General features: G+C 46.6%; 1 protein-coding gene across 2 annotated transcripts in view; it reads right to left on the reverse strand.

The window, feature by feature from the left end:
* LOC111950992 (roundabout homolog 2) overlaps window positions 1-23,924 on the reverse strand; it is a 104,313-nt gene that overhangs the window by 21,155 nt on the left and 59,234 nt on the right. For both annotated transcript variants that reach the window (XM_023968943.1, XM_023968941.1), the window contains exons 6-16: window positions 23,110-23,246; window positions 17,341-17,465; window positions 16,122-16,293; window positions 8,070-8,275; window positions 6,590-6,671; window positions 6,267-6,432; window positions 5,731-5,897; window positions 5,516-5,637; window positions 3,306-3,537; window positions 859-983; window positions 541-712 (exon numbers count right to left, since the gene is read on the reverse strand). In XM_023968943.1, coding sequence (XP_023824711.1) covers window positions 541-712; window positions 859-983; window positions 3,306-3,537; window positions 5,516-5,637; window positions 5,731-5,897; window positions 6,267-6,432; window positions 6,590-6,671; window positions 8,070-8,275; window positions 16,122-16,293; window positions 17,341-17,465; window positions 23,110-23,246 — 1,706 coding nt within the window. The remainder of the gene's footprint in view (window positions 1-540; window positions 713-858; window positions 984-3,305; window positions 3,538-5,515; window positions 5,638-5,730; window positions 5,898-6,266; window positions 6,433-6,589; window positions 6,672-8,069; window positions 8,276-16,121; window positions 16,294-17,340; window positions 17,466-23,109; window positions 23,247-23,924) is intronic.

The following is a 23,924-nucleotide window of genomic DNA, read 5'->3' on the forward strand; positions in this document are numbered from 1 at the left end:
AGATTCACAGTCTCCAGCGGGAGCAGGAGCCCCAGCCCCAGTCATTAAGCCTCAGTCCACAGGCCTCTGTTTGCCATTCTGTGGCCGTTAAGGATATTTTCCCCACACATCAGTCAAAAGTCACGGATGAAGAGCGTTTGGCCTGGCTCTGCTATTGATTTTAGGCCTATCCTTCAGCTGTTTGATAAGATGTGATAGGCTGATAAGCCCACCCCAATAACACTGTCTACTTTGTTAGCGCTGGCCGCACAGATATCGAGGAGGATTATTGATATGGCTAACAGCACTCGCCACACTGTTACTGGACACTACACTAAATGAAATGCTATTGATTTCCTGATAGATCACTATGAATGGAGCCTTACAGAACTCAGTGAACCTTCAGCTTCCAGCAGTACACATGTGATCTCCGACAAGGCACAATTTTCTTTTTTCCCAAGCGTGATAAATTGATCAATCATTTTTCCAGACCCCCTGTCTGTGAGTCAGATTAGGGTTCCCTGTTATTATGTGTGTTGCCTCAGACCCTGTGTGTGTTACCTATGACGATGGGCTGGGGCTCGCTCTTCACCCCCACTCCGGTGCTGGTGCCTGCCGCCACCTCCACACGGTACTGCACCCCCGCCTGCAGACCCGCCACCACCACGGAACGGATGGCCGCATCCACCGTCTTATTCACATGGAAACGTGTCTCGTTCGCCAGGCACCAGATCTAACACACACACACACACGGGGACAGGCATTTGTGGGGAGAGGCAGTTGATACCAAATGTCTTGTAATATCAATGTGTGTATACAATACACACACAGTGAAGCTTTATTTTCTCAACATTTAGAATACAGATTGCCGCTGCCTACCTTGTACTCTTGGATGATGCCGTTCTGGTGCTCTGCGGGAGGGGGGTCCCAGGACACGCTGATGGAGGTGCTGTTATGGTTCCCCACTGTCAGCACTGTCACCTGCTGAGGAGGAGCGCTGGGCGCTGCATGGGGAGGCACAACAAAACACATCAGCATCACCACATCTTCACATTCCAATAGAGAACTGCTGCTGCCTGCTGTCCGCCAGAGCATAACCGAGAGCACTGCCTTGATTTATATTTAAAGGTTCAATGTGGAAGGCTTTCTCTGTAGCAGAAGCAAGGCACAATGCCACTGTGTTAAAAAAATGCACTTGGGAGAGCCACCACAACATACAGAAATAATGACTGCACTCTCCACACTACCTCTTTTTATCTTTCTCTCTCCAACCTTCATCCCTTACTTAAGTCTTTCTTTGAATCATTCCTTTTCCTTGCTGAGTAGCAGTACCAGACGTCTCCTGGTGCCTTCGTAGGTCGTTTTTTTTTTACCTTTATTTAACCAGGCAAGTCAGTTAAGAACAAATTCTTGTTTACAATGACGGCCTAGGAACAGTGGGCTAACTGCCTTGTTCAGGGGCAGGACGACCTTGTCAGCTCTGGGATTCGATCTAGCAACCTTTCGGTTACTGGCCCAAAGCTCTAACCACTAGGTTACCTGCCGCCCCAAAAGGTTTATGGGAATCTACTATAACAATCCATCTAGTTGAACAGGAAGTTACAATCTCTAATGCCAAACATTATTATTGTCTGTTGAACTTCCAAGGCCCAATCACTCTTCATTGCCTGGTGAAATTCCATGCAGTCTTTACTAAACATACCAATAACCGAGTAACTGTGCCCTTCCAAAAAAGAGCAGAGCAGACTGGCACATGTACCCCAGAGTAAAGTATGGGCCTGTGATGAAGGGCCCGAGCCCAGCGACTGATACTGCCTCTGTATTAATGGATCACCCCCATCACACGCAGTCACACGTTAGCACTCGGGATGCTAAAGCACCACATTATGCATATCTGAGCTAAATGAAAGCCCTCCATCGTGGTGTACAGTAACGAATGAGATGCTAATAAGCCCATTAGTTGTGTGATGTATCGCTGGCAGAAATGTGACCTGCTGCATGCCACGTGGCGTGCCAAGTGACACTTCGGTAACCCCATGTCCAATCGTTTTAGATCGACAAAACACTGCTGATCCCCAGTGTGGGCTGACAGACCGCTCATACCAGTCACCTTCAAAGGCTGTATAGGGATTCAAACAGCTTGGAGACACCTGCAGGCTAACAGCATGGCTATAGGACAGCTTAACACATAGACCTATTGTTTCTATAGTGCTGGATGTTTAGTATTCATTCATTCAGAACACTACAGCAGCTTAATACTCTGAACTACCATCTCTGTATTCCCAATGCACAACTCATTTAAATCTGATTGATTGGTTGGGTTAACTCAGAACTAAACTCAATTGAGAAGCCATACATTTTGAAATGGCATTATACAGTCAGTGGAAGATTCATGTGAATCAGCTATTGGATTGTGTCTCAGTGAAATGTGGCTAGCCAGGTGGGACGTTGCACAACAGTCTCATTTACCAGCTGGCCTCTGAGCCACCTGGCTACCGTGGATACAGTAGATTTCTCCAGAAGGACCCTAGGTCTGGAGAGAACTGTCTACACGGACTGAACATGCCCAGAGCGTTACACTTGGATAACAACTCCTGTGTGGGCCTAATTGGGTTAATGGACACAAGGAATAAAATGCAGCTTGAACGCTGCTGGCCCCAATTAATCAACCACTCACAGAGGGCTGAATCTTAACTTGAGACGCCAATGTAAGTTGAGCTTCTGTTCAAATCTCTGACTGACATCAATGTTTGATTTACTGTAAGTGAACATTTGATTTATGAATGTGTATGAAGTAGAGGTGGAGAGGGGGCAAGTGAGAGAGAGAAAGAAAGAAAGAAAGAAAGGTAACATCTTAAAGTCACAATATAAATGTTGTATGCGACAGGGGCATGGCAGGCGATGTGACAGCAGGGGTCCAGAGAGAGCAGAGACAGGAACAGGGAGAGGCACAGAAAGATGTTTGAGCTGGTGTCACAGGAGACAGGCCCCCCCACAGACTCACAGGCCTGTCATACCCCCCTACAGAGCTGAGATGTCTGGGAGATCTGCCACAGGGAAGATGTCACCCTAATACTCAGGGTTTGTGTGTCTCCTCTTTAGTTTTCTTATGTTTGTTTGCAGAGAGTGTGTTTGTGGGTGTGTACAATTATATTATGTATCAGCTTCAAGGTACAGTATGTGGCCATTACCAGATGTAGCACACAAGTAGCATTGATGTAAAAGAATTTCAAACGTTTTTGACAAAGTGAAAATAATACCTCCTACAGAGTTGGCAGTCTTTTTGTTGCATCACTACACATATTGAGTTGGTAATGGTCCTTTACCTTCCTCCAAGGTGCGTGCTGTCATTGATTCACTGTCTGCTCCCTGGAACTCGTTGAAGTACGGACGGACTTTTATCTCATAGACAACGCCCTTCTTCAGGGCAGACAGCGCCACGTCTCTCTCAGATGGAACCTTGAGGTCCTGCACCTGCCAGGCCCCAGGGGAGGGCAGACCTGACGTCTGCCTGTACAGAACACGATAGCCCTGGATAAACTGGGAAGGGTTCTCCACCTGAGGGAGAGAAAGAGAGAGAGAGAGAGAAAGAGGGTAGGAAGAAGAATTTATTATTTATATTGTGGATTTTGAAAGGGATTTTTCAATAACTAGAGTAATGTTACAAGTACATTTTCTTCTTCAACATTTGCTGAATCCTATCGACTTTGAGTCATAGTAACTACTTACTGCCCATTTAAATACAGCACATGCCGACCAAACCATCAAAAGAGAGAGCTACAAAGCTCTTACACTTGACCCCGACAGAGTGGATTAAAACCATGCAGTACCCTTTCCGGTAAACAAATCCCGTTACTATGGCGGGGGAAAGTTGCAGTGGTGGGGTCTGGGGAGGGAGTGTGCAACATAACTCACAGTAATGGCTTGTTAACAGGGGCAGAAGCAAGCGAAAAGCTTTTACAGGCCAAATAAAGCAGCTGTTTACCCTTAGCCCAGTCCAAATAAATCATGCCGACGCGCTGCCAACGCTCAGCCTCTACGGGTGCCTGTTTGCATTTCATTAACGAAATGATTCGTGAATCCAAAAGCTTTATGAAGAAACCTTAGGGAGACGACCCCCCCCCCCCTCGCGCTCTCTTTCCCTCCCTCCCTTACCTGTTAGAACTGACTGATCCAGCTAGCTAGATGCAGCCATAGTGGGAGTAAATACCATAAACAAGCGAATTCTGTTGACTTTTCCCTTGTTTTATTGGACAGGTATGCTAGGGTATGGTAGGAGAAGGGGTTTGCTTGACAACAAAAGTATGTGAAGAAGAAAACACCACACTAATTCTGGGATTTAATCTAACCTGTGTTACAATGTTATTTCATACTAGTAATATTATCATGTGGCTAATTGAAGATGGTAGAAGTATCTTTGTGTAATTTCACAAGAGTGGCATTTTTGATGGTTCACTTTAATGTTTGAACTCGTATAGCATTGGATAATATGGTCAAAGCAATGGTGCTATGCACTATAAAAATCCCCATCTCGAAGAGCCCAGATACCTAATAATGTTCAAACATCATCAAGGCACCGGTGCATACAGAGCCGAAGCATACGGAGAGTGTGCATGTGAGCATGTGTGTGTGCAAGAGTATATATGTGTGAAATAGAAAAGCCGCTGTCATTAAGCAGGGCTCTCCAGAAGGAAGATGGGACACCTTGCCAAGGGGAAAGATTAATAACCACCAGATAAAGAGCTGGCTGCAAACAGCTTCCAAAAGAGAGAACACAACATGTTGCTGCTAACGGTGATCTATTTGTCTCGGTGAGAAACATTTGTCTTAATTCCTGCGTCACCCCAAATTATCACAGATTGATGCAACACCAGCTGTCCCTGGACTCCATGTCCACCCGTCTCAGAAGCTGTCTGTGTGTGTGTGTGTGTGTGTGTGTGTGTGTGTGTGTGTTGTGTGTGTGTGTGTGTGTGTGTGTGTGTGTGTGTGGTGTGTGTGTGTGTGTGTGTGTGTGTGTGTGTGTGTGTGTGTGTGTGTGTGTGTGTGTGTGTGTGTGTGTGTGTGTGTGTGTGTGTGTGTGTGTGTGTGGGCGCAGACAGTGGATGACACACAGCATTGTGGTGTGAAAACAAAACTCAAACTGTGTGTATGAAGCCTGGAAAGACTAGCTAAGCTGTCTCTGTTCCTGAACGATCCTAATGCTGTCCTCCAGCAAGCCTGGAAAAAAAGGTTAATCTCTCTTGCTATTCAGCTCTTGAGATTCTGCACTTCCTGATTCAGTGAGAATAACAACTCACCACAAAGACAAAGCACACTGGTTCATACCAAACCCCCTCATACAAGTTCCTCATTGCGTCATACATGGTAAATAAATGAATCATTGGGCTCTGCAAGTCAAAATGTTTAGCTACGCTTTATGCAGTGAGCCGTCTTACATGTGGTCAACAGGTGCTCCGACAAACTAACAACGGCATCTCTATTGACATGGAACAACAAAATACAATTGTAAAAAAGTAATCCAAACAGTTGTACTCACGGTCCATGTGACCTGGACAGAGGTAGAGCTGATGACCACAGGGTTATGCATGCTGGCCACTACATCACCCAGCTCCTTCTGGACACGACGATGGTCAACACCCTGCACTGGAGGACTGATGTCTGACAGAGAGAGAGAGAGAGAGGTGCTATTAAATATTGCCATCGAACCCGTTTGAAATGTCATGTTGGCATGGAGCACATTCTAGTTGGTACCTTGGGTGCGGACAGGCTCAGACATGGGGCTGGGGTCTCCGAGACCCTGGGTGTTGACCGCTCTGATGAGGAACAGGTAGACCGTGTTCGGTCGCAGGTCTTTGACCGTGAACTGTGTGGTCTTCACGTGGTCAGCCACAGTCTGCCAGCTGTTGCTGACCAGCTGACTGCTCACAGAGAACCGCGGAGAGGAAGAGCGTTAGTGAGCCCAGCCAAGGAAAGCTTTTACAGTAATAGCTCTCCATAGCTACAGTCCTATTGTTTTCTCTTGGCTATTTTACCTAGCACCATCAAGACACTGCACAGCTGGTCTGAAACCAAACCTAAACACTGAGTCAAATAGGCCCTGATCAACCTTCTTGGACTGCACATGATTCTCGTATGCAGACTATTCTGCAAAATCCCTGGGATTGTTGTGCTTGCCCTGGATGTGGCAGTGACCCATATGCCCACATAAACGAATACATCTGTCATTGCTCTTAAAGTTTGGGGTCATTTATTGAGGCTTCGCTAGGGGATACTGTTCCCAGACGTACCCAAAGGCCTCGATGACGTAGGAAGTGACCGGGGAGCCCTCCTCAGGCCCAGGTTCCCATGACAACGAGACACTGCTCTTGGTGACATCAGTGACCTCTGGCTTAGACGGAGGCCCTGGGAGGGCACTGGCATTGTGGGCCATGGAGTCTGTGAGGTCACTGGACTCTGAGAGGGAGGAAAGGAGAAAAAGCTCTATCAAAAGGAATCAAAAGGAAAGAGGCATTGAAGGAGAAAGGTGCATTAGAAATGGTGGAACTCTTTGGTGCGTTTGGCTTCAATCAATGGTGGGTAGAAGGGACAGTAAATCAAGATGTTACTGTACCTCTAACATCCAGGAAGGCACTCCATGAGGTCTCCCCACTTGAGCTGGTGGCAACACAGGTGTACAGCCCAGAGTCAGACAGCTGAGGAGGACAGAGGGGAACAAAGACAATCACAACCCACACTGACCAGCCAGTTAAACAATTCAATTATTTCACATTTCATAAAAAAAAAAAAAATAACATCCATCCATTAAAATGGTCATACAACTGACCAACCAAATATTATGCTGAGGAACAGATCAATCAACACCTCACAAACAAAGGTTTTTGTATGTTCATTGAAATATGTGTGCCTTCTTGATAGTAGTGATATTGTTTGGTAGTGAATCTCCGCTATGGAAAGAGCTCGGCAGCCAGCAGTACACAAAAAATGCATTAACCTCCATTGGCCTGACTCACTCCCAGGGAGAGAGGGAGTGGGTGTGAATGAGAAGACGGAGTGGGGGAAGATGAAAAAAAGAGCCCTGGAAGTGCTGACGTTAATTTTCTTAATACATTTAATTTAGTACTAGTCAGCCCCCCACATCCTCAGCCCCATCATCATCAATACAGACACAGTGAAACAGAGACATGATAATCTATTTAACGCTGGCCGCTTTAACACTGGGGAACAATGACAGCTGGCCTCCCCCTTGCTCTCTCTCTCTCCCTTCTCTCTCTCTCTCTCTCTCTCTCTCCGTCTCTGTCTCTCTCTCTCCCTCCCTCGCTTTCTTGAACCCTCTTCCCTTTCTCGCTCTATTTTTGATTTATTTCCCCTCACTCCCTCCCCTCCCCTTCTCTCGGTCTCCTTATTTCACTTCCTCCATTTTCATAACCACGTCTCCCTAAGGTTTATTAAATCAACCCAGAGGACTGCAGCTTTGGCCAGTCTAATGGATATTCCAATGAGATTTGGGAGATAAAGGGGAGTGTGTGTATGTGTGTGTGTGTAGACATCTTACACACACTTTGATGGTGGTGATATGCTGCTGTACATGGTTACACTCCCACTCCCCACATCACTGTCCATGAGTTAGAGCATCTCTAACCGTTGCCCAGGAGACTGGCTCTAAACGACAGCTTTAAATGACATACAAATCAATACCCTCTATTCATCTTTAAAAGCAACATGACTGCACTTGTCCATTTGAATTACATCCAACTGACATCAGATGGGAAGTGTTCTATCTTCTCTCTCAAAAAACAATATGACACACACACACACAGAGCGACACACACACGTACACACGCAGAGCGACAATCACACAAACCTTAACAGCCTGCCTTTGAGAATAGAGAGAAACCCTGAAGAACAGGCAGTGTATTGAAAAGAGGGCAAGGAAAGTAGAGAAGCAGAAAGGGAAAAGAGATGAAGCCACCGTGGCAGGCAGACTCAAGGCCAAATCATGAGTGAGTGAACACAGTGTGGATTGTGGAGGAGAGGCTTGCTGCTGTGACTAGGTGTATTGTGTTTGTACACCATCAGTCCTATAAACCCACCCTAGTGCTCTGGATCTGCAAGCTGCCAGGCTCCAGCAGGGCCATGCGAGGATCCTTCCCCAGCAGACTGAGGCCGTCCTTCAGCCAGGTGACGGTGGGCTCCGGGTCCCCTGACGCCTGGCACCTCAGCAGGGCCACACCCCCCACAGCCTGCGTCTGGTTGGATGGGCCCTGCCGGATGATAGGCGGGGGTCGGTCTTTTGAGGCTGGAGAAAAATAAGGAATCAGAAATCATGATCAGGAATTTACAACGAAACACAAACAATGAATTGTAATTTGGTGCTATATATGTATTTGATTTTTGACCCCATTAGAGAATTTACCACTGGAGACCCAAGGTCCTCTTGATGTATTTGTTGTGATAGGGGGTACCTGTTTTGGGGGTCGTATGCAGGTTTCTGATAGTGCGTGCTCATGGCACCACATCACACCTTAGCACTCTAATTACAAGGTGTGGATTAACGATGGCTCGCCTAACGGGGCTAATTACCCTGCCTTCTTTCACAACAGATTTGAACACATTCACACCCTCCCTTCCTCCCAATCGCCCCTCCTCTCCTATGACTCACCACTGCACCACTGCACCCCTTTACAAAGCACTGCTTAGAATGAACACGCCAACCACAAGAGAAATGCATCTCCTTAATGCTCTTATATGCATGCTGTCATTCATTGGGCAGCCTCCGCATTTCTGGGGTGTTCAATCTTTTCACGTTTTGTAATATCCTCTGTTCTCCTTACCCTCCTTATCAGTGCTGTTAGTCTCAACTCAGACAGAGTATTTGCAGCAGGTTCTAGAGCTCCTATTTCCTATCACAGCTCCTTCAGACTCAGAGGAACACAGTAACTCAACCAAGCAGACACCAGCCTTTTCCTCTCCCCACTCTATATGCATCTGCTAAATGGCATATATACAATATATATATATATATATGATATTATTATACATTGTATATGTTATCATTGTCAGCACCTCATTGTATGATTAATTGTACAACGGATATAGACTCTATTAATTGACTGTGATCAGACGCAATAACAAAAGATTACTCCTTTCTTGCATCATTTTTCACACTCAACCACTTGATCATTCCTTCACTCCCCTGTACAGTATACAGCGACACTATTTGCATGCTGATCTATCTTTTCCGACTCGCAGAGCAAGGCTCGTTTTCTTTCCCAAAAAATCCTTGAGCAGATGCTAATTCAATAATGTGTGTGAGAGGGAGCCAATAAATGAATGGAGAGCGAGAGAGAGAGAGACAGAAAGAAAGAGACAGAGAGAAAGAGACAGAGAGAGACAGAGAAACAGAGAGAGAGAGACAGAGAGAGAGAGACAAAGAGACAGAGAGGGTATTGAAGAAAAGCAGCATCTCTACATCCTCCTCGAATGCCCCCGCCGCAGCACTAACATTCAGTGTAGGGAACACATAATCCAGACCCTCCGTCCACCAATCAAAATTGGAAGTGTCAGTCACATACTGCCAATGAAGTACTGGCAAGGAATCGCTTCCTAAGTAGGCGAGATGATCGGAACCCCGCTCTTTCTCCCAGCTCCTCCAACGATATGCTCCTGCTCCGCATCAGATGACCCAGCTTGGTACACCCCACACCTAACAGGCATGAACGTAGGCTGGCTGAACCCATAGCACGGGACTGGATGACAGTGTTATAAAAAAGGGGCTCTTCAAAAAGCCACATCCCTGGTGGCGTGCCGGCCTTACAGGAGTCAGGCCAGACATGATCCTGGAAGAAATGTTCACCAGGCCTTGCCCACCCTCGTGCAGTGGCAGGTACAGGGCTCCAGCTTCAATCCAATGTTGTCCAGACCAGAAGAAATTGACAAGGGTCCTCTGAAGCTCTTGTATCAGACACCCCGGTGGCTGTAACATCATTAGTCTGTGCCACAGAGTAGAGGCGGCTAGATTATTGGCTACCAGCAACCTTCCCCTATAAGACAGCTGGGGTAGCACCCATTTCCACCTTGACAATCTGGCACACACTTTCTCCACTACACCCTCCCAGTTATTTTTTTGAAAGACATGGGAGCCTAGAAAACCCCCCAAAGTTTTCATCCCATCTCTGCCCCACTGAATCCCCCCTGGTAACTGTGGAGCGGACCCTATATGAAGCTGATCTGCCCACAGCGATTCACTCTTTTCCCAATTGACTCTAGCTGAGGAGGCCCCCTCATACACCTTTAAAGCGTTTGAGAGAACCTTAACATCCTCACCCCCTGTAATAAAAACTGTCACTTCATCTGCATACGCAGACAGTGCTATCATGGGACCCTTCATTACTCTTGGCACAGAGAAACCAGTAAGCCTCGCTCTTAAAAAACAAAGCATTGGTTCAATTGCCAGACAAAATAACTGTTCTGAAATTGGGCATCCCTGCCTGATACCCCTTTGGACGGGGATGGGGCAGCTCAAACCATCCCCACCTTCACCATACATGAGGCCCCAACATACAGTAAACAGTAAAAAAAAACATCCCCAAACCCAAAGCCTTTCATTGTTTTGAACAAGTACTAGTGGTCCACACGGTCAAAGGCCTTCTCCTGATCCAAAGAAAGTAAACCCACATTCACATCAGACAGTTTACAAATGTCTAAAACATCTGTTATTAGAAACAAGTTATCATGAATAGAGAGGTCAGGTACACTGTAAGACTGGTCCTTGTGGACCAACAGCCCCAGATATTCTTTCAACTTGTTTGAGAGACAATTAGATATCATTTAAAATTCTACACATAGCAATACAACAGGTCGCCAGTTTTAAAAAAAAGAGCCAAATCACCCTTTTTTGGCAACAATGAAAGCGCAGCACGTTGACAGGATACAGGAAGAGAACCCTCACGAAAAGATTCACACACCACTTCATAAAAATCCCCCCCAATAGACCCCCAAAAGTGATTATAGAACTCAGATGGTAAACCATCGATGCCAAGGGCTCGGCCTGATGAGCGCTGCATAACTGCATTGGACAGCTCCTGCAGAGTAATGTCAAAGTCCAAAGTAGCTCTCTGCTCAGGGCCCAAATGAGGAAGTCCATGTAACAACTGTTCCGCACACAGAGAATCACAATCCTCCGCCTTATAGAGGGCAGAGTAAAAATCCACGGCATGTTCAGCGCATCTCACCGTCATCTGTGGTCACCTTCCCATCGGGGAGACGAAGGCAGACCATCTGTTTGCGTTGCAATGTCGGAGAAAAAAAAAACACTAGGAGAAAAAAAACACTAGGAGAATCCATATCCTTGAGGGTAGCAAAGCAAGACCTAATCAAGGCACCTTTCACTCACTCTTTCATGTAAAAACGACCTCAGTTCATGACTCTTGTCCTGTAAGTTCATGACTAGTCCGGGGTCATTCTGAGTGAGCAACTTCAATTCAATAGATTTGATGTCCTGTTCAGTCGCTTTAACTTCAATACGAGACACTGTTGACAAAACACATGTATTTGGGCCTTCCCAACCTTCCACCATTGTCTCAAGGACTCAAAATTAAATTTGAATAACCTTCCATTTTCCCCAAAACAACAAAAACTTTTCACAAAACATGACATCATGTAACATCTTAACATTAAAATACCAATAAGGTGATGACCTTCGTGAACAGGAAAAGTCACAATATGGTGATCAGAAAACCCCACAGGAGTAATGTCACACCTTCCAACCCTACTACAGTAGTGCTCGGTTACATACAACCTGTCTAACCTTGCTGCACTGACACGACCTTTTGCATTCCTTACTCTCCACACGTCAGAAAGCTCCAACTCAGTTAATAAACCAGACAGGCAAATAGCTGACCGCAGCTGAGGTTCTTCAGCAGTGCGATCAACAGTAAAATCCACTGTACAGTTCCAGTCCCCCCCTAAAACACACACCCCTCTTGGTCACACTGCCTTAAGGTTTCCTTCATTTGATCAAATACAGCAATACATCCTGTACCCTCATTAGGAGCATAAACATAACAAAAGTTTAAAAAAAATAACATAACATCTGCCTTGACCAATAAAACCCAACCATTGACAATCTCTGTTGTAGACACCACAGTCACCCCTAAGCCTGAAGAAAACAAAATTGCCACCCCAGCACTGAAATTAGTATATGCTGCCCCTCCCACCACATATCCCAGTCAACCTCGTTAGCCTCATCACTATGTCTCCTGTAGAAAACCTACATTAAGCCTTTTCTGTTTTATTACTTCTAATACCCAAGCCCTCTTATTCCTGCCCATTTCCCCATAAATATTGAGAGAACCTACCCTTGGTAAACTCAGCAAAAAAAGAAAACGTCTTCTCACTGTCAACTGCATTTATTTTCAGCAAACTTAACAAACTGTAAATATTTGTATGTACATAACAAGATTCAACAACTGAGACATAAACTGAACAAGTTCCACAAACATGTGACTAACATAAATGGAATAATGTGTCCCTGAACAAAGGGGGGGGTCAAAATCAAAAGTAACAGTCAGTGCAGCTGGTGGCCACACCAGATACTAAGTACTGCAATGCATCTCCTCCTCATGGACTGCACCAGATTTGCCAGTTCTTGCTGTGAGATGTTACCCCACTCTTCCACCAAGGCACCTGCAAGTTCCCAGTCATTTCTGGGGGAGAATGGCCCTAGCCCTCAACCTCTGATCTGACAGGTCCCAGACGTGCTCAATGGGATTGAGATTCGGGCTCTTCGCTGTCCATGGCAAAACACTGACATTCCTGTCATTCAGGAAATCACGCACAGAACGAGCAGTATGGCCTGGTGGCATTGTTATGCTGGAGGGTCATGTCAGGATGAGCCTGCAGGAAGGGTACCACATGAGGGAGGAGGATGTATTCCCTGTAACGCACAGCGTTGAGATTGCCTGCAATGAAAACAAGCTCAGTCCGATGATGCTGTGACACACCACCCCAGACCATGACGGACCCTCCACCTCCAAATCGATCCCGCTCCAGAGTACAGGCCTCTGTGTAACGCTCATTCCTTCGACGATAAATGTGAATTCGACCATCACCCCTGGTGAGACAAAACCGCCACTCGTCAGTAAAGAGCACTCTTTGCCAGTCCTGTCTGGTCCAGTGACGGTGGGTTTGTGCCCATTAGTGTCATTGTTGCCGGTGATGTCTGGTGAGGACCTGCCTTTACAACAGGCCTACAAGCCCTCAGTCCAGCCTTTCTCAGCCTATTGTGTACAGTCTGAGCACTGATGGAGGGATAGTGTGCTCCTGGTGTAACTTGGGCAGTTGCTGTTGCCATTCTGTACCTGTCCCGCAGGTGTGATGTTTGGATGTACCGATCCTGTGCAGGTGTTGTTACACGTGGTCTGCCACTGCGAGGACGATCAGCTGTCCGTCCTGTCTCCCTGTAGCTCTGTTTTAGGCGTCTCACAGTACGGACATTGCAATTTATTGCCCTGGCCACATCTGCAGTCCTCATGCCTCCTTGCAGCATGCCTCAGGCACATTCACGCAGATGAGCAGGGACCCTGGGCATCTTTCTTTTGGTGTTTTTCAGAGTCAGTAGAAAGGCCGCTTTAGTGTTCTAAGTTTTTATAACTGTGACCTTAATTTCAACAACCGTTCCACAGGTGCATGTTCATTAATTGTTTATGGTTCATTGAACAAGCATGGGAAACAGTGTTTAAACCCTTTACAGTGAAGATCTGCAAAGTTATTTGGATTTTAACTAATTATCTTTGACAGACAGCGTCCTGAAAAAGGAACGTTTCTTTTTTTGCTGAGTTTACCTCCATATAACAAAGAGAAAGGAAAAGCAGAAGAAACCACAGAGAAACCAGACAAAGAGAAAAAAAACACCATATGAAGCATGATCATCATCATTGCTTTAATTTTCTCTTAACCTTTTCTGATACCTTTTGCTGCCGTGACAGCAGTAACAACATTCCTCAAGCGGAAACGCTTCTTCACACTCAACTGATCTAACCCCACCGTCTTCTGTAACACCACAGCTAACCTCACAAACTTATCAACATCAAAAAAATCTGCCAATTCGACATATTTCCCAAAAGTCTGATCCAGGAACCCATTTACCTCCTCTAGATTGGAAATTGAGTCGTCGCCAGCTGCTATCATATCAGGAGAGATGTCCTTCTCCTGATCCTCCTCAACTGGAGAGGCAGGTAGCCTAGTGGTTAGAGCATTGGGCCAGTAACCGAAAGGTTGCTAGATCGAATCCCTGAGCTGACAAGGTATACATCTGTTATTCTGCCCCTGAACAAGTAAATTAACCCACTGTCATTGTAAATAAGAATTTGTTCTTAACTGACTTGCCTAGTCAAACAAAGGTAAAAAATAATAATTTTAAACTGAGGCCACAGACCCCTCACATCCCTCTCCCCACTTGTATCAGGCATCTCCTCCACTACCTCGGAGACTAGCCCGACCTGAACCCCCTCCTGTACCCCATTACTTGTAGTGGACATCTCCTCCACTACCTGGAAGACTAGGTCCACCTGAACCCCCTCCTGTACCCCATCACTCATACTGGACATCTCTTCACCAGTCTGGGGAAATGGCCCCCCAGATCCATCCTTACCTACTACAACAATATTTTTCTGCTGCACATCAGACACTATGTTCCCCTCTGGCACAAGCTGCAACTCAGTACCCTCAACATGGACAACTTGTTCCTCAGCAACAGGCGCTTGTGACTGCTCTACCATTCTCAGCCCACCTTTCCCTACATCAGTGGGCTCAGACGTTACGAGGACCGCCTGCGTCCCTCCCTCCACCTTCTCCCTTTTCGGGCAAGCATGTCGCTTAGGGCCAACATCCCCACACTCAAAACACTGTTGACTACCCGTACTAGCATAAGCCATAGTCTGTTGTCATACTTGACTTTAAACGATATCTCTAAAGTCTGCTCCGTTGAGTCCAAAAACATAAACACCTGTCGACGAAACGACATAACCTGTTTCAAAGACGGATTTTGCAACCCAATGGGACAATCTTAATTGAAAGAGAGAGAAAAGAGAGAAGAGAGAGAAAAGAGACAGAGAGAGAGAGAGAGAGAAACAGAGAGAGTGAGAGACAGAGAGAGAGGAGGGCAAACAGCTACCAACTGGCAATACCTCAGCACTTAAGATAATGATGCTCCTGGAGAGGAGGAGAGAAGTGTAAATGTAACTCTCCATCAGGGAGAGAGTTCTCATCTGAACAGTTTCACTCTTTTCAGGATGTTCATGGCCTCTCTATGGTTCAACTTCCCACAGTGAGGCGCTAATGAAATGGATGAAGGCATTTGACCGATTAGCTCCTGCAGCGTTCGGCACATCACATCTCAGCCAAGATAAGTGCCAAGCATTAAACAGACAGCCTCTGACGCATTTTATGGCCGGCCCTTCAGTCAATGTTTTGAAGCAAGTGTGTGTGTGTGTGTGTAACGTCTGCTTCCAACTCACACTCTCAAACACATAGATCCCCTGAACGCAGCTCACTCTCCAGATCCCAATCACCTGAATTCTGATCACCTGTTCACACACCTGTATGTCATCATCACACACTATTTAGTTCAGTTCTTTGCACCCCATCATTGTGAGGTATTGTTTGTTTTGTGACACTTTTATTCGGAGTGCTGTGTTTCCCGAAATGTAATCCTCCCATGTATGATAGTTTTTGCCTGCCTCACTAATGACGCCTTTTGCCTATTCCCTGCCTGTACTTTAGCCTTTCGGATTTCCTGTTTCAACCTATTGATCTCCCAGACAACGTTACTAGCCTTTTCCCTGCCTGTACTGTTGCCTTTTTGGACTGTGTATGACCTTCTGACTGCCCCTGGACCCAGCTACCTGCCTCCTCCTGTGGTCCTTTACCAATAAACACCTGCTGCGCCCTGCGCTTGAAACCAGCTCTCTGTCTCCCATCGTGTTCGTTACAGTGTTTGTGTGCTTGTATTTAGCTGTGCATTGTTCTCAGGCAAGATGCACAATTGTGTTGGCAAAGGTTCTGCAGGTGTCTGTTGGTTAGGATATGCAGGTGCACAGTGACTGTGTGTGTGTCCATGGTGTATACGTGCTGTATGCTCTCACCGTCTGCCACCTCCAGCTGAGCCTTGGCCAGGATGCTGCCGGCCACAGTGAGGGCCTGGCAGGTGTAGTAGCCTGCATCAGAGCGCTGTACGGAGGAGATGGTCAGCTCTCCACTCACTGACACTGACACACGGCTGTCTCCCTGGGCTGGCTGGCTGGGGAACAGCAGATCCTGGAAAGATAGGAGAGACTCATTAGCATGGTGTTTTGTCCTGTGCCCAATAGAAAACCAGCAGGAAACATGGCGAGATACAATTGACATGTTGCAGTTAATAGCGAGAGTGAATAGTACATGTTAACTGTACTGTGCTAAATGGTTAATACATTCAGTTAGTTATATAAGAGATGTGAAGGAAGAGGAGAGAAATGTAGAGTGACAGGAATTAAACAGAGGGAGTTTTAATTGCAGTGAGTGTCATCCTTGCCAATACAATGCTATATAACAGTATAGTCCTACACGCCACACATGTACAATGCGAGAGCACACTGCATTGACTAAAAAGCACCAACAAGTCAAACCAATCATCTGGAGCCTTGTTCTGTTTTCCTCCATGTCCATTCTCAGTGTTCATTACTGACTAGCGCTCCTATTCACTCACTTATACTAGAAATGTGTGTGTAATTCAGTAGTAAGTGCGGGGGCCGAGGCGTCAGGGTCCTCTATCTGCTCAAGGTGGTTAGTCATTTACACTGTGGGTAAGAGGCGGTCAGCCCTGCCCGTGATGAAGCCCTGCAGTAGGGGTCTTGACATTGAGTGAGTCCTCACTGCCGCCCACTCATAGCCTTGAGATCTCGATCTCTCTATCGCTTAAATGAGATTTTTCCCCATTCCGTGTCCTGAGAGCAGACAAACGGAGGCGAAGGCAAGGACATTAGCCTAATCCCATTATGCCTAATGACGCTAATGTAGCAAATTAATGCTGTTTCTCGTGAAAGAAATGGCTGGTCAGAGCATGTGGAGTGGACTGATGATTGATGGCCACTTCATTATGTGACTGTCACGGGGACGGGAGTCCTGACCGCCACCTCTGGTCCCACGGCTCTGGCCACAGTCCAATCAGGACCAAACCTTCATGTCTCAATTAAGACAATTAGGAGAAGGGTGTTTTTGTTCATGTGCGTAAGAAGAGGCCAAAACACATAGGCAAGAGCTAACACACGCAGGCACAGTCAAGTATGCAGACATTCAACACACGTTATTCAAATAGGTGTTTCTTACCTGGCTGCCCTCTCGTTGCCAGAACACAGTGGGTTGGGGGTTGCCCTTGGTCTCACAGGGGAAGGTGGCTGTGCGCCCCTGAGCCACGATCTGGTCCCGGGGTCGCACCACAAACTGGGGAGCCTCTGAAGACCAAAGGTCAGAGAAGTGAAACCACTGTCACCACAACACAGCAGGAAGACATTTAGAGACAGTTCTGATTATGTGCACAAACTTATCAAGGGAAGCGACAGGTTACAGCTACAGGCTCCAGGCTACAAGCTACAAGCTACAGGCTACAGGGAACATGCAACAGGTGACTGTCTAGTAGTCTCTCTGAAGAAACATTACTACAGGTACCAGACCATACAGACCATTCATCCTGCTGGCCACAAACCTGAATGAATGAGACCAACTCATGGGCACGTGTGCTTTTACATATACATTCTCCCCTTGTAGTCTCTACATCAGAACTACTGCATATCAACTACTATATCTTGACCAGCAAGTTGGAGAAACAGAGGGGTGGAGGGCTGGGTTGGGTGGTTCAAATTAAGGAGGAGCATGTGCATGTACTAGTATGTTGAATAATCAGGTGTGAATGTGTGCTGGTTTTTAATGGGTGTGTATGTACAGTACCAGTGAAAAGTTTGGACACACCACAATATATTATATATTTGAGATTCTTCAAAGGAGCCACCCTTTGCCTTGATGACAGCTTTGCACACTCTTGGCATTCTCTCAACCAGCTTCATGAGGTAGTCACCTGGAATGCATTTCAATTAACAGGTGTGCCTTGTTAAAAGATAATTTGTGGAATTTCTATATTATTTATTTCCTTCTTAATGAGTTTGAGCCAATCAGTTGTGTTGTGACAAGGTAGGGGTGGTATACAGAAGATAGCCCTATTTGGTAAAAGACAAAGTCCATATTATGTCAAAGAAAGTACAAATAAGCAAAGAGAAACGAGAGTCCATCACTACTTTAAGACATGAAGGTCAGTCAATCTGGAATATTACAAGAACTTTGAAAGTTGCTTCAAGTGCAGTCGCAAAAACCATCAAGCGCTATGATGAAACTGGCTCTCATGAGGACCAACACAGGAAGACCCAGAGTTACCTCTGCTGCAGAGGATAAGTTCATTAGAGTTAACTGCACCTCAGATTGCAGTCCAAATAAATGCTTCACAGAGTTCAAGCAACAGACACATCTCAACATCAACTGTTCAGAGGAGACTGCGTGAATCAGGCCTTCATGGTTGAATTGCTGCCAAGAAACCACTACTAAAAGGACACCAAAAAGCAGAAGAGACTTGCTTGGGCCAAGACACACGAGTGGAATGGACATTAGACCGGTGGAAATCTGTCCTTTGGTCTGATGAGTCCAAATTTGAGATTTTTGGTTCCAACCGCCTTGTCTTTGTGAGACGCAGAGCAGGTGAACGAATGATCTCCGCATGTGTGGTTCCCACTGTGACGCATGGAGGAAGGGGTGTGATGGTGTGGGGGTGCTTTGCTGATGACACTGTCATGTGATTTATTTAGAATTCAAGGCACACTTAACCAGCATGGTGACCACAGCATTCTGCAGTGATACACCATCCCATCTGGTTTGCGCTTAGTGGGACTATCATTTGTTTTTCAACAGGATAATGACCCAAAACACACTTCCAGGCTGTGTAAGGGCTATTTGACCAAGAAGGAGAGTGATGGAGTGCTGCATCAGATGACCTGGCCTCCACAATCACCCGACATCACCCCAATTGAGATGGTTTGGGATGAATTGGACCGCAGAGTGAAGGAAAAGCAGCCAACAAGTGCTCAGCATATGTGGGAACTCCTTCAAGACTGTTGGAAAAGCATTCCTCATGAAGCTGGTTGAGAGAATGCCAAGAGTGTGCAAAGCTGTCAACAAGGCAAAGGGTGGCTACTTTGAAGAATCTAAAATCAAAATTATAAATTGGGTGGTTTGAACCCTGAATGCTGATTGGCTGACACTTGTGCTATATCAGACCGTATACCACGGGAATGACAAAAAAAGTATTTTTACTGCTCTAATTACGTTGGTAATACAGTTTATAATAGCAATAAGGCACCTCGGGGGTTTGTGGTTTATGGCCAATAAACTTAGCCCGAAAATTATTCTGCAAAAAATGAACAGAACAAGATTCAACAACTGAGACATAAACTGAACAAGTTCCACAGACATGTGACTAACATAAATGGAATAATGTGTCCCTGAACAAAGGGGGGGTTAAAATCTAAAGTAACTGTCAGTATCTGGTGTGGCCACCAGCTGAATTAAGTACTGCATTACATCTCCTCCTCATGGACTGCACCAGATTTGCCAGTTCTTGCTGTGAGATGTTACCCCAAGGCACCTGCAAGTTCCCGGACATTTCTGGGAAGAATGGCCCTAGCCCTCACCCTCCGATCTAACAGGTCCCAGATGTGCTCAAACGTGCTCAATGGGATTGAGATCCGGGCTCTTCGCTGGCCATGGCAGAACACTGACATTCCTGTCTTGCAGGAAATCATGCACAGAAGAAGCAGTATGGCTGGTCAGTATGGCTGGTGGCATTGTCATGCTGGAGGGTCATGTCAGGATGAGCCTGCAGGAAGGGTACCACATGAGGGAGGGGGATGTCTTCCCTGTAACGCACAGCATTGAGATTGCCTGCAATGATAACAAGCTCAGTCCGATGATGCTGTGACACACCGCTCCAGACCATGACGGACCCTCCACCTCCAAATCAATCCTGCTCCAGAGTACAGGCCTTGGTGTAACGCTCATTCCTTTGACGATAAACGCAAATCCGACCATCACCCCTGGTGAGACAAAACCGCGACTCGTCAGTGAAGAGCACTCTTTGCCAGTCCTGTCTGGTCCAGCGATGGTGGGTTTGTGCCCATATGCAACATTGTTGCCAGTGATGTCTGGTGAGGACCTGCCTTACAACAGGCCTACAAGCCCTCAGTCCAGCCTCTCTCAGCCTATTGTGGACAGTCTGAGCACTGATGGAGGGATTGTGCGTTCCTGGTGTAACTCGGGCAGTTGTTGTTGCCATCCTGTACCTGTCCCGCAGGTGTGATGGGGAGGATGTACCAATTCTGTGCAGGTGTTGTTACATGTGGTCTGCCACTGCGAGGACGATCAGCTGTCCGTCTTGTCTCCCTGTAGCACTGTCTTAGGTGTCAAACAGTACGGACATTGCAATTTAATGCCCTGGCCACATCTGCAGTCCTCATGCCTCTTTGCAGCATGCCTAAGGCACATTCACGCAGGTGAGCAGGGACTCTGGGCATCTTTCTTTTGGTGTTTTTCAGAGTCAGTAGAAAGTGTCCTAAGTTTTCATAACTGTGACCTTAATTGCCTACCGTCTGTAAGCTGTTAGTGTCTTAACGACCATTCCACAGGTGCATGTTCATTCATTGTTTATGGTTCATTGAAAAAGCATAGGAAACAGTGTTTAAACCCTTTACAATGAAGATCTGTGACCTTATTTGGATTTTTACAAATCATCTTTGAAAGACAGGGTCCTGAAAAAGGGACATTTATTTTTTTGCTGAGCTTATATCACGGCTAAGGGCTGTATCCAGGCACTCCGCTTTGCGTCGTGATATATCGGCCATATACTACACCCCCTCGGGCCTTATTCCTTAATTATATTTTGATTTGTTTAACAGTTAATTGGATACTACATGATTTCATATGTGTTATTTCATAGTTTTGATGTCTTCACTATGTCACGGCCTGATCCATTTCACCTGTCGTTGTGCTTGTCTCCACCCCCTCCAGGTGTCGCACATCTTCCCCACTTATCCTCTCGGTATTTATACCTGTGTTCTCTGTCTGTCTGTGCCAGTTCGTCTTGTTTGTCAAGCTTACCAGCGGTCATCCTGTCAGCGCCTGTCTTTTCCCTGCCTCTCTTTTTCTCATCCTCCTGGTTTTTGACCCTTGCCTGTCCTGACCCTGTACCCGCCTGCCTGAACACTCTGCCTGTCCATGACCCTGTACCCGCCTGCCTGAACACTCTGCCTGTCCATGACCCTGTACCCGCCTGCCTGAACACTGTGCCTGTCCATGACCCTGTACCCGCCTGCCTGAACACTCTGCCTGTCCATGACCCTTGAAACCCGCCCGCCTGAACACTTCTACCTGTCCCTGACCCTGTACCCGCCTGCCTGAACACTCTGCCTGTCCCTGACCCTGTACCCGCCTGCCTGAACACTCTACCTGTCCCTGACCCTGTACCCGCCTGCCTGAACACTCTACCTGTCCCTGACCCTGTACCCACCCGCCTGAACACTCTACCTGACCCTGTACCCACCCGCCTGACCACTCTGCCTGTCCCTCAGCCTGCCTGTCGTCCTGTACCTTTGATCCACCTCTGGATTATCAACCCCTGCCTGCCTTGACCTGTCGTTTGCCTGCCCCTGTGGTTACAAAAAAAACATTGTTACTTCACACAGTCTGCACTTGGGTCTTACCTTGATTCCTGATACACTATTATTCTACAATGTACAAAATAGTCAAAATAAAGAAAAACCCTTGCGTGAGTAGGTGTGTCCAAACTTTTGACTGGTGTAGGAATATTTATTGAGCTTTAGCATGTGTGTATATGTGTGTGTGCATGTGTGTGTATGTTGTGTGTGACAGAGAAAAAGAAAGCAATGCATGCACAATGGGATCAGCTCATACTTACCAACAGGACGAGCTGGTGACAGAACAATGGTATGGTTGGGTGAGGACAAAACACAAGACGGAGAAGAGGAGAGGAGGAGAGGAGAGGAGAGGAGGAGAGGAGGAGAGGAGAGGGAAAGAAAAAACATGGAAATCAGAAATGAATGACGTGGTGTTGGGTTCAAAACTCCAGCAGGTAAGGAGCAGGAGAATGGGGCTCAGGTAAAGGAAATAAAACCCGGGTATCATCATGGAGGGGTGTATAGTTTAACACGATAGCCTTGTACACTTAGGCGTATTCACAGATGTGGGAACACCACAGACTTGTCACTTAACAATGTGCTGATGTGAAAGCAAAAGACAGAGAGCTGGATCCCTCACCCTCTTCACCTCAAATACCCTGAGAACACTTTCGCACGTCACCAATTCTCCTATTAACATCCCCGTTGACAGAGGACACAGTGAGGCGTGGTGATGTGCAGGCGAGGTGGAATGGATAGTGAGATACACTGGGTAACACAATTGGTTATGGTTAAGTTGCTCATATCTGAGTGGAGGCTGGAAGTCCTGGTGCATTCATCCAGCCTGGGCCCTGGGAGAGCAGCGAGATCACACCAGATAGACTTTAGTATTCAACGTTCAGTACTGCCTTCAGTACTGTCCACTAGGGGCAACGTGAGCATGTGTTAATCTCGTAGGCTTGGGGCTTGCTAGGACGTTGTGGATGGGGATAAACGAAGGGCTTAAACTGCATGTTTCGGCTCCGAGGATCGCGGGTTCAATCTAATGCCAAACCTTGACCCTTACCTTATCTCAAACCTTATCCCTTACATGTACCCTTACCTTAACCAGTCGGAATTAATGCCTAAACTTACCATCAAGTTTTTTCTGTTTTAGGAAAAATTTTGAATCGTGAAGAGAGACTGTTCTTGTTGGGGAGAGAGTAGGACTGAGCCCAGCTCTGGGCTCACAGCAGGCAATAACACTCACATGGTGGGGTGGGCGAGAGGAATGGCCTGGGCCCACCCTGCTGAGACTATTACCACAGCTCCAGGAACAGGATTAGTGACAGGTGTCTGGCTGTCTGCTACAGTAGCCTGTACTCACCCCTGACGGTGAGGGTAGCCGAGGCCTCCACTTTGCCCACACGGTTCTCGGCCACGCAGGTGAAGGTCCCCTGGTCCCCAGCCGACGCCTTCTTGATTCTCAGGAGGAAATCCTCCTTCTCATATCGGATGTCATACCTGGGGAAGGAGAGGGGGAGAGGAGCAGTTTACATTAGAGTGAAGTCTAGCTTGCAGTAATCAGTCTCACACCTCTGATGGCTTGCATGCCACGACTGTTTTGATAAACGGCTGCTTTGAAACGACTGGAAAAAGGGGCAAAGTTCTGTATAAATAACAATTACACAAAACAATTTACTGTATGCTTACTACAGTAAGTAACCCATTCTGGGGACATTTCAGAGTAAAGCTTACATAAAATAATAGGTTGTGGACATAGGCTGTTTGAAGAATAAAACGAGGCTTCCTGAGGTACTTAAGACTCCCTGCAGCAGAGAGACTGTTCTGCTACATAGGAGGAGGAGAAGGGGGGGCAATTGTGCAGGGCTGAAAGGCAAGGTAAAATGAAAGGTGCTTTCAGCTGGAACCCTGACTGTTCCTCTATTTCAATATTTATGAAGAAGGGCACCCACTGTGGGGTGCGTGCGTGAGTGTGTGTGTGTGCGAGTGAGAGAAAGCCGAAAGAAAGAGAGAGCGAGAGAGACTATACTGTATCTGACATACTGTATCTGGTGCACTCGCATAAATCCACACCCAGATGCAGCCACACAGACAGACAGACAGACAGACAGACAGACAGACAGACAGACAGACAGACAGACAGACAGACAGACAGACAGACAGACAGACAGACAGACA

Source organism: Salvelinus sp. IW2-2015, linkage group LG23, assembly GCF_002910315.2.
Source record: "Salvelinus sp. IW2-2015 linkage group LG23, ASM291031v2, whole genome shotgun sequence".
Lineage (NCBI taxonomy): Eukaryota > Metazoa > Chordata > Actinopteri > Salmoniformes > Salmonidae > Salvelinus > Salvelinus sp. IW2-2015.